Source organism: Mobula hypostoma, chromosome 5, assembly GCF_963921235.1.
Source record: "Mobula hypostoma chromosome 5, sMobHyp1.1, whole genome shotgun sequence".
Lineage (NCBI taxonomy): Eukaryota > Metazoa > Chordata > Chondrichthyes > Myliobatiformes > Myliobatidae > Mobula > Mobula hypostoma.
The window spans coordinates 186,525,120-186,538,380 of record NC_086101.1 but is presented as its reverse complement, the minus strand read 5'-3'; the positions used below and the strand labels follow the sequence as shown (position 1 = coordinate 186,538,380).

General features: G+C 46.9%; 1 protein-coding gene across 10 annotated transcripts in view; it reads left to right on the top strand.

The window, feature by feature from the left end:
• The window catches only part of palld (palladin, cytoskeletal associated protein), a 452,869-nt gene that overhangs the window by 386,619 nt on the left and 52,989 nt on the right, over positions 1 to 13,261 (top strand). For 9 of the 10 annotated variants that reach the window (XM_063049510.1, XM_063049511.1, XM_063049509.1 and 6 more), the window contains one exon: positions 9,551 to 10,207. In XM_063049510.1, the coding sequence (XP_062905580.1) occupies positions 9,551 to 10,207 (657 nt within the window). The remainder of the gene's footprint in view (positions 1 to 9,550; positions 10,208 to 13,261) is intronic. The other variant, XM_063049512.1, reaches the window with a different exon arrangement.

The window sequence follows — 13,261 nt, the reverse complement described above, 5'->3', positions numbered from 1 at the left end:
TCTGGCTACCCAGTTTCTCAGCAAAATTCATCCTAGCCGTCCCTGAACGACATCCACTAAAGTCTTTCCTGCTCTCCTTTTCTGCTGATAATGGTTTAATCTGAACACATGTTCACATTTATATTGAGTCTGATTATTGAAGTTTGCACATGAAACTGTTCTGATAATTATTGATTGCTCATGGCTGTTTGCCCTGTTGTCTTGTAAATTGTTGGTTGTTATTAGTTGTCTGTTATGGTTGTTACGTACCCCGTAACTGGGTTGCCAAACCAGCAGAAATGGATCACTCAGTTGGAGTCTGGAGTACTAGAACTAAGAAAGTTTTATTAAAGAAACGAACAACACAGTAATCGAAAGGATAATAAATGCAACAGTTCAGCGATGATAAACGCACATGTGCACAGAATTAAGATAACAGCATCAATCAAGCTCTATCGTTGTCTAGGGGTAGATGACCAAATTTCAAAATGACTCAAAGTTCAGTCCAGTTCAGTTCGCAGTAATCGTTGCCATGGCGATGGACAACGTGGGGGAAGAGAGAGATAGAATAGGAACAACTGATCATTCAGAACACTGCTTCACTCACAGACCAGCGAGATGGCTCACAAACAGCTTTTGGGCGGGTCCTTGGTGATGTCACCTGAGGTCACCGACTGTGACCCCTCCTCCAGATGCGGTCGATCCTCTGCAGTGAACCCGGCACCCAGGCAAGGGCGGACACACACCGGGTTCCCGCTGATCGTACCTTTCCACCCTTGTCGTTGTCTGGTACTTCTCACCCACTCGTGAGAGGCGCACCGCTTCCAGGGTCTCGTTACCTCGGGTGGCGTGTGTCTGTCTTAGCGAACCTGTCCCTTTTTATCCTCCTGCTGGGGTATCGCCTGTCCATCACTTCAAACAGTTCAGGGTTCAAAGGGGGGAGCCGCTCCAGACAGCTCTCTCTCCCACATCCCTTCATTACACATCTCCAGACGCTGCTCCATTGTTCCTTATCTCTCCTTCCCCTGAGGGCAGGTGGCAGACCAACTGCTGATGCCACTGATGCTAGCCCAGGCCAGCAAACATCTTAATTTTATGTGTATTCTCGTAACATGGTATTGTCCTGTTTTATGCTTGGCACTGAATCACTATCAATTCTGGTATGTTTCACATACTGGTAATAAAGAGATTCTGATTCTGATTATGATTATTTTTTGTTACACATCTTTGCCAGAAGGAAAAGCTGGAAGTTTGAATTCAGCTTTTACAAAACGAATGCCCGAGGGCTTTGGGAAATTAGCGACGTAGGAGACCCTGCAGATGCTGGAAATCCAGAGCAGCACACATAATGTTCCTCCGGCATTTTCGCACAATTAGCAGATAGGCTGCAATTCCAGGACTTGGGAATGGTGCTGAGATGTCGCTCTAAGCGTCCCAGTAGAGCTGACGGGAGTGGATTACGCTTGGACTTGGACCAGTGTAAGACCTTCTGTCTTGTTCTTTGAGTACAATAACTGTACTGGAAACGCAGCTGGCTCCATCGTGGGCACTAGCCTCCCCAGCGTTGAGGGCACCTTCAAAAGGCAGGATGCCTCAAAAAGGTGGCATCCATCATTAAGGACTCCCAGTACCCAGGACATGCCCTCTTCTCGTGGTACAATCAAGGAGGGGGTATCGGAGCCTGAAAGTACACACTCAACTTTTCAGGAACATCTTCTTCCCATCTGCCATCAGATTTCTGAATGGGCAGGAACCCATGAACACGACCACACTATTTTTTCACTCTCTTTCTGCATTACTTGTTTAAAGGATTTCTTTCTATAAGTACCTCTTATTCTAATTTATTATTTTTTTAATGCAATGTACTGCTGCCACTAAACAAATTTCATGTCATATGCCAGTGATATTAAACCTGATTCTGATTCTAAAGCAGAGAAGCAGAAGGCTACCAGGAATTCCTGACTGTCGTGGCCCAAAATGTCGACTTCTTATTTCACTCCACAGCTGCTGCCTGATCTGCTGAGTTCCTCCACCAGCTTGAGTGTATTGCTCAAAATTTCCAGTGTCTGCAGAAGTGTGTGTGTGTGTGTGTCTGTCTGTCTGTGCATTTAAGCCTCTTTTTTAAGGGGATGTTTACTTTTGTGCATAGATTCCTGTGGGGAGTAAATGATCTCTGATCACCATGCCAAGTTTATGTGAAAAAATTTGGGGACCATTTGTACCACATATCCAGATATTGAATCTCCATGCTCAGCATTTCTTTGGGGGAGCCTTCAACTGATGGCTCGAGAAGACACCCCACCACCACTTTCTCAAGAGCAATTGGAAACAACGCAATAAATACTAGCCCTGTTACTGATGGCCCCTTCTCGTGAATAAACACTGAAATATTAGTTGACTTGACGTCAGTGGGACTGAATGTGCAGAGATGAACTTAATGGGGGCCAACACTGTTCTTCACTGGTGACCATAAGCAGAGACTGTTAGCTTCCCACCCCCTCCCAACCCACTCACCCCAGCCCCCTCAGGAGAATGGTGGGTGGAGTATCATTTTAATCTAACTGCACAATAATGGTGGGGCTTCCTTAATGAAAAGAATCTTTCAATACAACAGGCAGATCCCCACCACTAAGCATGTACTTGTTCTTTGAAAAAGCTGTACACTCATTCCAATTCCCTTGCCTGTTGTCTGCAGCTGTGTAAATGATTTCCTCATAAAATATTTATCCATTTCCCCTTTTGAATGGTGCTGTCATTACCAACTCAGCCAATGCATTTCAGATGGATTTAAACAACATGGAAACAGGCCCTCTGTCCAACCTGTGTTGGTCCCATTTGTCAGTGTTTGATTCCTTCCAAATCTTTCCTATCCATAGAGTCCATGGTGGGGGGTGGGGGTGGGGGGGGTAGATTTCCATGGTGTAATGAGCTGTGTCCACAACTCTCTACAATCCTTTGCTGTCTTGGACAGAGCTCTTCCTATTACAAGCTGCGATGCATCTGAATAGGATCCTTCCTATGGTGTAGCTATCAAAATTGATGAGGGTCACTATTTTGCCAAACTTCTTGAGCCTCCTGAGGAAATATTAGTGTTGGTGAGCTTTCTTGACCATAGCACTTAGATAGTTGGACCAAGAGGGGCTATATTTACGCCTAGAAACCTGAAGATCTCAACCAACTCCAACTCAGCACCTTTGATACAGTTAGGGGTGTCCAGTCCACCCCACTTCCTGAAGTCAATAACACACACAAAATGCTATGAAGGAACTCAGCAGGTCAGGCAGCATCTATGGAGGGGAATAAAGAGTCGACATTTCAGGCCGAGGCCCTTCATCAGGACTGAAGGAGTGCTCCTCAATTCCTTAAGCTCTTTTGTTTTGCTGATATTGAGGGCGAGGTTGTTGTCCTGATGCCATGCCGCCCGGCTCGCTGTATCCTTCCTCATCCATCTTCTGCAGACTCCTGAGGGGGCTGAGAAGGACTTGGCTTACTGAAGGGTGGTATCTCTCCCTCAGTGTGGCACTGAGAATATCAGCCTCGCTTCTTTCTGCTCAAGTCTTGTCACGTGAGTGCTTCTCCCAGCAGCACACTGAGAAAGGCATTTGATATCTCAGAACACAAAAGACTGAGGAGAGATTTCATGGAGGAATACAAAGTTATGAAGGACATAGACAGGGTAAATGCAAGCAGGCTTTTTCCACTGAGGATGGGTGAGATGACAACCAGAGGTCATGGGTTAAGGGTGAAAGGTTAAATGTTCAGGGGGAGCGTGAGGGTGGTGAGTGTGTGGAATGAGCTACCAGCGCAAGTGGCAGATGCAATTTCGATTTCAGTGTTTAAGAGAAGTTTGGTTTGGTACATGGATGAGAGGGGTATGAAGAGCTATAGTCTGGGAGCAGGTCGATGGTATTGGGTAGTTTAAATGATTCAGCACGGACTCGATGGGCTGAAGGGCCTGTTCCCGAGCTGTAATTTCCTGTGACTCTAAATACAAGAGATTGTACAGATGCTGGAATTCCACAGCAACACACGCAACATGCTGGAGAAACTCATCAGGGCAGTCAGCATCTATGGAGAGGAATAAAGAGTCAACATGTCAGACTGAGGCCCTTCATCAGGACTGGAACGGGAGGGCGCAGAGGCCAGAGTGAGAAGGTTGGGAGAGGGGAAGGAGTACAAGCTGGGTCTCGTCAGGGACTCGGACTGAACTGTCAAGTATTTATTCCTTTCTATTGGATATCTCAATACGCAAGGAAGCAGAGAAAACCAAAGGGAGTGTGAACAAATTAGATAGTGCTGTCAGCAATGGAAGATGCGGCTCTCCTTCTGTTCTCTGTGTGACCCCCGTCCTGTTATCTTACTGCAGTCCGTCAACCATTTGTATTTGCGCCCTTTCATGAATTGCTCTCTGTTGAAGGCAATATCTCGTACGGGTTAAATTCCCAGTCACTCACCCATGTCAGTGCCATCTCGATAGACTACCTGTAGATTTAAACTCTTATAACCCCCCTCATGTGGGAGAATCGGGTGTTCGCCAACCGGAAGGTCAGGCAATGAATGATAAGTTACAAGTGCTGCACACGCAGTCACTGTGGTTGGAAATGCTGTGCGAACAGGAAGGGCTTTCATAACTTAATTGACAATTTAAAGGCCGATGTCAGCTGAGAGACGTAGCCAGCTCAGGGAGCTGGCTACTAGTTCCTCTGCTATCTTCTGTGGTGGATTCCAGTCAACACCTCTCTCTATCTTTAGTAGGGGCAGTTTAGCAATGGTTCCTAGAACTCAATTCTCCAAATCCTAATGAGTGCCGCATGCTGTCATTAATTTATTGTGAGCTTTGAGCATAAAACAGTACAGGCTCTTCAGCCCACAATGTTGTACCAACCCTTTAGCGTAAGCTAACCTTTCCCTCCCACATAGTCCTTCATTCTTCTAACATCCATGGGCCTGTTTTTGAGTGCAGGCCACCCGCTTTGAGAATTTTCTTGGTACCCTATCAGTAATAATTACCCCTCTATTTTGTGATAGTAACATCTTCAGCATCTCCCTCTCCTATGATACTGACTCTTCACCCCAAATATCCCTGTCGCATAACAGCTTCCCCTGTCTTACCATAATGTACAATTACTGTAAGTATGTGGCTGACAGTTGGCACAGTTTCAATGGCGTGAGAAACGTTTTCCATACTGTTTCAAAGGTTTCAAAGGTACAAATGTATAACATAGAAACATAGAAACATAGAAAATAGGTGTAGGAGTAGGCCATTCGGCCCTTCGAGCCTGCACCGCCATTTATTATGATCATGGCTGATCATCCAACTCAGAACCCGCCCCAGCCTTCCCTCCATACCCCCTGACCCCCGTAGCCACAAGGGCCATATCTAACTCCCTCTTAAATATAGCCAATGAACTGGCCTCAACAGTTTCCTGTGGCAGAGAATTCCACAGATTCACCACTCTCTGTATGAAGAAGTTTTTCCTAATCTCAGTCCTAAAAGGCTTCCCCTCTATCCTCAAACTGTGGCCCCTCATTCTGGACTTCCCCAACATCGGGAACAATCTTCCTGCATCTAGCCTGTCCAATCCCTTTAGGATCTTATACGTTTCAATCAGATCCCCCCTCAATCTTCTAAATTCCAACGAGTACAAGCCCAATTCATCCAGTCTTTCTTCATATGAAAGTCCCGCCATCCAGGAATCAATCTGGTGAACCTTCTTTGTACTCCCTCTATGGCAAAGATGTCTTTCCTCAGATTAGGGGACCAAAACTGCACACAATACTCCAAGTGTGGTCTCACCAAGGCCTTGTACAACTGCAGTAGTACGTCCCTGCTCCTGTACTCGAATCCTCTCGCTATAAATGCCAGCATACCATTCGCCTTTTTCACCGCCTGCTGTACCTGCATGCCCACTTTCAATGACTGGTGTATAATGACACCCAGGTCTCGTTGCACCTCCCCTTTTCCTAATCGGCCACCATTCAGATAATAATCTGTTTTCCTATTTTTGCCACCAAAGTGGATAACTTCACATTTATCCACATTAAATTGCACCTGCCATGAATTTGCCCACTCACCCAACCTATCCAAGTCACCCTGCATCCTCTTAGCATCCTCCTCACTGCTAACACTGCCACCCAGCTTCGTGTCATCCGCAAACTTGGAGATGCTGCATTTAATTCCCTCATCCAAGTCATTAATATATATTGTAAACAACTGGGGTCCCAGCACTGAGCCTTGCGGTACCCCACTAGTCACCGCCTGCCATTCTGAAAAGGTCCCGTTTATTCCCACTCTTTGCTTCCTGTCTGCTAACCAATTCTCCACCCACACCAATACCTCACCCCCAATACCGTGTGCTTTAAGTTTGCACACTAATCTCCTGTGTGGGACCTTGTCAAAAGCCTTTTGAAAATCCAAATATACCACATCCACTGGTTCTCCCCTATCCACTCTACTAGTTACATCCTCAAAAAATTCTATGAGATTCGTCAGACATGATTTTCCTTTCACAAATTCATGCTGACTTTGTCCGATCATTTCACCGCTTTCCAAATGTGCTGTTATCACATCCTTGATAACTGACTCCAGCAGTTTCCCCACCACCGACGTTAGGCTAACCGGTCTATAATTCCCCGGTCTCTCTCTCCCTCCTTTTTTAAAAAGTGGGGTTACATTAGCCACCCTCCAATCCTCAGGAACTAGTCCAGAATCTAACGAGTTTTGAAAAATTATCACTAATGCATCCACTATTTCTTGGGCTACTTCTTTAAGCACTCTAGGATGCAGACCATCTGGCCCTGGGGATTTATCTGCCTTCAATCCCTTCAATTTACCTAACACCACTTCCCTACTGACATGTATTTCGCACTTTACTTCTGAAATGCTTTTTCTTAGTAACCATCTATGAAAACAGAGGAATGTCCCAAAGAATGAATGACAGTCAAATATTAAAACCCAAAAGCACCCCCCCAGCTCCCCTCCCTCCTGCACATAAGTGGCAGTGAGCACAATCCCCCCTCCCGCCACTGGCAAAAAAAAGCATCGGCACCCGCCACCGAGCACTCAAGCGTGAGCAAAGCAACAGCAAATACATAGGCTTGCAGTACCCCAAAGACTTCGCGTTTCACCCGGTATTCGACATACCACGGGTTCTCTCTCTCCTTAATAAGGGAGAAAGAGGTGTCTCCGTTTTCAAAGCGAGCGGGGAGACGTAACAAACAACTCACTGGTTTACGATGTTAAAAGTCCTCCATGTCGCTTTTTTGAGCTCTGTGCCCAAAGATCACGAGTCTCTGGGCACACAGCCACAGATATTCCGACTCCCCTGACCACACACTAGGTCTTCTGTCGTGACACCGACCCTCGATCCACCCATCTCCAGAGGCCTATCCTAGGGTTCAAAGCCGAGCCCAATACTTAGGCCGAACCCTTGGCATGCCAAACAGCGGCCAGTCCTGAAACCCCGAGATCGGGTCCCATTCCCGCAAAGAGCTGTGATCAGTGTGTAACTCCGGGTCAGGGCCTTCAAAAGAACCCTGAAAGGGAAAATTAAATATATTAAAGATGGAAATAGAGCTGTTTCCGAAGATGCAAGCAGAGGAGTCGCCGTTTAGCGCCATCATCACTCCACTCTGCCTCTTTCCAGTTTCTCCCTATAATAACCCCTGCTGTCCTGTCCAATCCAATTCCCATACTTTTAAATGTCCCTAATGTAATGTATCTGCCTCTACCACCACCCCTGGCAGTGTGTTCCACACACCCACCACTCTCTGTGTAATAAAAAAACTACCTCTAACATCCCCCTCCTCCACACTTCCCTACAATCACCTTAAAATCACACCCCTCGTATTTGCCATTTCTGCCCTGGGAAAAAGTCTCTGGCTACCCACTCGGTCTATGCCTCTTATCAGCCCCACACCGTGAGAGCAAGGGCCTGTATGGTGCTGGAATGTTCTTTGTTCAACGCGCTTGACTCAAGAGCCTGAGTTAAAGTGAGAGGTTGGGCGGCTTGGGCCTGGGATGCAGGAGTCTGAGGGATGACCTGATAGAGGTGTATACAATCATGGGGAGCATTGATAGGGTGAATGTGAAGAATCTTTTACCCAGATAAAGTGAACCAAAAACTAAAGGGTATAAGTTTACAGTGGGAGGGGAAAGATTTCAAAGAGATGTTAGGGGCAACCTCTTCACTTAGACCAGTGGTTCCCAACTGGGAGTCCACAGACCCCTTGCTTAATGGTATAAAGAAGATTGGGAATCCCTGACCTAGACAGTGGTGTGTATGTGGAACGAGCTGCCAGAGGAAGTGGTTCAGGCAGGTACAATAACAACACTGAAAAGATATTTGGACAGGAAAGGTATAGGGCTGGGGTTCACAGATCTCTTGCTTAATGGTAATGGTCCATGGCATAAATAGGTTGGCAACCCCTGGTACAGGGGGTTATGGGACAAACACAGGCAAATGGGATTAGTTGAGAGTGGACCCCCTAGTCAGCATGGACAAACTGAGTGGAAAGGAGCGTTCCTGTACAACATTGCTCAAAGACTCAATCTCCCTTTAAGTGACTGATGTCCATAGAGAGGTGAACAATCACCCGAGAATTAATAGCTTGAACGCTGACAGGCATGCCTTCAATTGCCAACGTTCTGACATCTGGAATTCTCTCCTTAAACCTCTCCACCACACTCCGCTTCTCCCCAGATCTTCCTTAAAACCTGCTTCTATGAGCGAGCTCTTGATCACAAACCCAACACAACCCTGACGTCACTTGTTTTTTTTTTGATAATGTTCCAGCATGTGTTGTTCTGCTCTGTAAGAGGTTCTATAGAAATGAAAGCTGCCGTTGTATGCTTTGTTTCGGTTGGATGGGGTGGTGACCTAACTATTTAAGAATATTGCCATATATAGCAAAACTGTCTGAAACTTGCATATAATATCAAGTTGATGATCATATGCACAATTACAGTGAAGTACAGATGTATAAACAATAGAACAGTACCACACAGGAACAGGCCCTTCGGCCCACAGTGTTGTACTGAACCAATTCAATTAGTAATCCAATGCTGTATTCTTTTCTTAGATGCTGCCTGGACTGCGGAGTTCCTCCAGCATTTTGTGTGTGTTGCTCAGATTTCCAGCATCCACAGATTTGGTCTTGTTTGTAAACTAATCCCTTCTGCCTACACAATGTCCACATCGTTCCATTTTCCTCACGTTCATGTGCCTATCTCAACGTCTTTTAAAGGTCCCTAATGTAACTGCCTCTACCACCAGGCAGCACATTACAGGCACCCATCACTGCCATTGTAAATTGCCCCGCGATTGGGTTAGCGTGAAATCGGTGAGTTGCTGGCAGTGTGGCTCAAAGGGCCAGAAGGGCCTATTCCACAGCGAATCCCTAAACTGAACTTTGAACTTTGAACTTTTGAACTTTTTGGTCTGGGAGCTGGTGTTGATTCAACGGACCAATTTTTTTCTCTGCCGTAAGGAAGTATATATAAGTTGGCATGTTGTGTGGGTGAAGTCAAAATACATTGACTGATATTTTGTTACCTCTGTTCCTGTTTCAGTGATCCACTGAGGCTACAGCAGCTGCAGAACCAGGTCCTACTGGAACAGCAAGCCGGGAGGCAAGGCCAGCAGACCCTCGAGCTCTTACTGTGCTCGCCAAATTCCGCCCAGCCGCCCCCCGCCCCAATGAGCGTGCTGAACCCCCACACTCCGTCGCCAGCCATGCAGCAAACAACGGCTTTCAATTACGCTCGGCCAAAGCAGTTTATTGCCGCTCAAAGTCTCTCGTCTTCTGCTGGGTACCTGTCTCCTTCCGGGTCTTCGGGCTCTAACCTGTCCTCACCCCTCTCTCCTCCCATCACGCACAAGCCCTTGAACCGGGTGGCCCTGCCCTCGTTTCCCCAGGGGGAGGGCGAACATCGGCCCATAGGCTCTGGCTTGTCGTGGAGCCCCCGATCGCCTTCCCCTCCTCTCCCCCCTCCACCGCCCGTCCACAGCCCCCCTGCTTTCTACCCGCAAGACTCCTACCCACTGCCACCACCTCCGCCACCTCTCCTCGCCTCGCCGACGCAGCCCCCCTACCTATCGCCCTTGGCTGGTCGGGCTTCCCCTCACTCCGGCCAATCGCCTGCGGCCTTCCTCAGCTCCATGTTGCCATCACAGTCAGTTGCGTCACCCGTCAACGCTTTGGGCCTACCAAAAGGAGCCATCCCAATGTAAGTAAGAACTAAGCTGTGTCATTGGCACCCTACAGTTTGACATGTTAGTCTATGGTCTGAGTTTCTTTTCAGCAACGATTAACGTAGCCCTTTTTGGCATCTTTCAAAAGTATTGACATTGTCAAACATTCAAAGCATTCATTTTTGAACAGAACCCAGCCAAGATTCACACCTCAGTGCAATGTTTGTTCAAGTACATACATGTCACCGTACACTACCCAGAGATACATTTTCTTGCAGGCATTCACAGTAGAACAAAGAATTAGAAATGAAAAACTACACACAAATAAAGACTGACAAACAACCAATGTATGAAAGAAGACAAACTCTGCAAATACAATAACAAAATAAATAAACTAAAAACACTGAGAACATGAGATTTAGAGCCCTTGAAAGTGAGTCCATAGGTTGTGTTCAGTGATCATTTCAAGGGTGAGGTGAGTGAAATTGTCCCTGTTTGGAAGTTATCAATATTTGTGACACCTCTCTTCCCTTTCTCAATCTCTCTGTCTCCATCTTTGGAGACAAACTGTCTTCCCGATATCTGTTATAAACTTACTAATTCCCACGGCGATCTCGACTATACCTCTTCCCGTCCTGTTTCCTATAAAAATGTTATTCCCTTTTCTCAGTTACTTCATTTCCGCCGCCTCTGTTCCCCACATGAGGTTTTCCTTTCCAGGATATCGGAGATATCCTCCTGCTTCAAAGAACAGCGTTTCCCTTCCTCCACCATTGATGCTGCCCTCACCCGCATCTCCTCCATTTTCCAGACGTCCACTCTCACCCCATCTTCCCACAGCCTGAAAAGGGATAGAGTTCCTCTTGTCCTCACCCAACACCCTATGAGCCTCCGCATCCAACACATCATTTTCCGCAACTTCCGTCATCTTTAACAGGACCCTACCATCAAGCACTACCCTCCGCTTTCTGAAGGGGTCGCTCCCTCCATGGTTCACTTCTCCATTCGTCCCTCCCCACTAATTTCCCTCCTGGTGGCAGAAGTGCTAACCTGCTCATTCACCTCCCTCAGCTCCATTCAGAGCCATAAACAGTCCTTCCAGGTGAGGCACAACTTCACCAGCCAATCTGTCTACTGTACCTGATGCTTCCAATGCGGCCTCCTCTACGTTGGTGAGACTGCTGTAGACTGGGGAACTGCTTTGTTGAACAGTTCCATTAGATCCATAAAACAGTGGAAATCCCGATGGCCAACCATTTTAATTCCAATCCCCATTCCCGTTCCGGCATGTCGATCCATGGCCTCCTCTTCTACCACGATAAGGCCACTGTCAGAGGAGCAACGCCTCATATTCCTTCAAAGTAGCATCCAACCTGATGGCATGAGCAGCGTTTTCTCCAATGTCATGTAATCTTCCTTCTTCCATTCCCAGCTCTGGTCTTTTACCTCTTCTCCTCACCTGCCTATCCTCTCCCTCTAGTGCCCCTCCTCCTTTCCCTTCTCCCACGGTCCACTCTCCTCTCCTATCAGATTTCTTCTTCTTCAGCCCTTTGCCTTTTCCACCTATCACCTCCCAGCTTCTTACTTCATCTCCCTCCCCCACCCCCGCCTGGCTTCACCTGTCACCTTCTAGCTTGTCCTCCTTCCCTTCCCCCCACCTTCTTATTCCGGCTTCTTCTCTGCATCCTCTCCAGTCCTGAAGAAGGGTTTCGGCCTGAAACATTGACTGTTTATTCATCTCCATAGATACTGCCTGAACTGCTGGGTTCCTCTAGCATTTTGTGTGTGTTACTTTGATTTCCAGCATCTGCAGATTTTCTATTGTTTGGTTTTTTTAAATTCCTCTATCAGATCTCTCATCATCCATCTCCTCTATGAAGAAAGCTATCCCAGTCTCTCTAGTCTACACTTGTAGTTCCTCATCCCAGGTGTTTTTGTAAACCTTTTCTGGCCCCTCTCTATTGACCTCACATCCTTCCTATGACAAAGCGATTATGAACGTAATACTCCACCTGAGACTGCACCAAAGGTTCAGCAAGACTTTCCTACATGTACAGTCCTGCAAAAGTCTTATGCACAGATATCTAGCTCGGGTGCCTAAGGCATTGACACAGTACTGAACTTATCAACATGGAGTGGAGAGCGAGTTTGTAAAGCTGGCCGGAGCAAAGGATGTTGGGAATGGCTCGAGTGGAGTGCTGCGAGAGGGTTGTGAGACAGGGGCAGGGGGCAGGCATAGGTGCAGACACACCCAGCCCTGAGACACCAGGCAAGGTCATTTGATTCCAAACAATTGGTTTATTGACCATTACAGAATGTCTGTCTGGTGCTTCCCGCTCCCTCCCCTCTCCCTTCTCCTTTTCCCAACTGTGATTCCCCTCTCCCTGTCCCCTTCCCACTCACAGTCCACAATAGAGACCCAGATCAGAATCAGGTTTATCATCACTCTCAAATGTCATGAATTTTGTTTTCTTTTGCAGCTGCAGCAGCAGTACAGTGCAATACATAAAATTACTACAGTACTGTGTATAAATCTATATGCAGTATATGTGCCGAAGACTTTTGCACAGTACTGTATACTTTTGCACTCTATTGAAGAACCACGGGTTTATGTGTGATTTAGAGTCACAGGGTTCAATAGAAACAGGCCCTTCAGCTCACCATGGGTTTGGAAAAGTTGCTCGTGTTGCGGATAGTGGAAGCAATTGTCTAAGGGTACAGCAGACTCGTATAGTTCTGATGGGAAACTGTGCGGAATGTTAGTAGACAGAATTTAATCCTGACTCTGGAAGACGACACACTTTGGGAAGTTAAATAGAGGTAAGACATACACTCAGTGGCCACTTCATTGGGTACCTCCTGGTCTCTGAGTGTATGGTCGTGGTCTTGTGCTGCTGTAGCCCATCCACATCAAGGTTCAACATGCTGTGCATTCAGAGATGCTCTTCTGCACACCACTGTTGTAACATGTGGTTATCTGAGTTACTGTCACCTTCCTGTCAGCTTGAATCAGTCTGGCCATTCTCCTCTGACCTCTCTCATTAACAAGGCATTTTCACCCACAGAACTGCCGCTCACTGGGTGCTTCA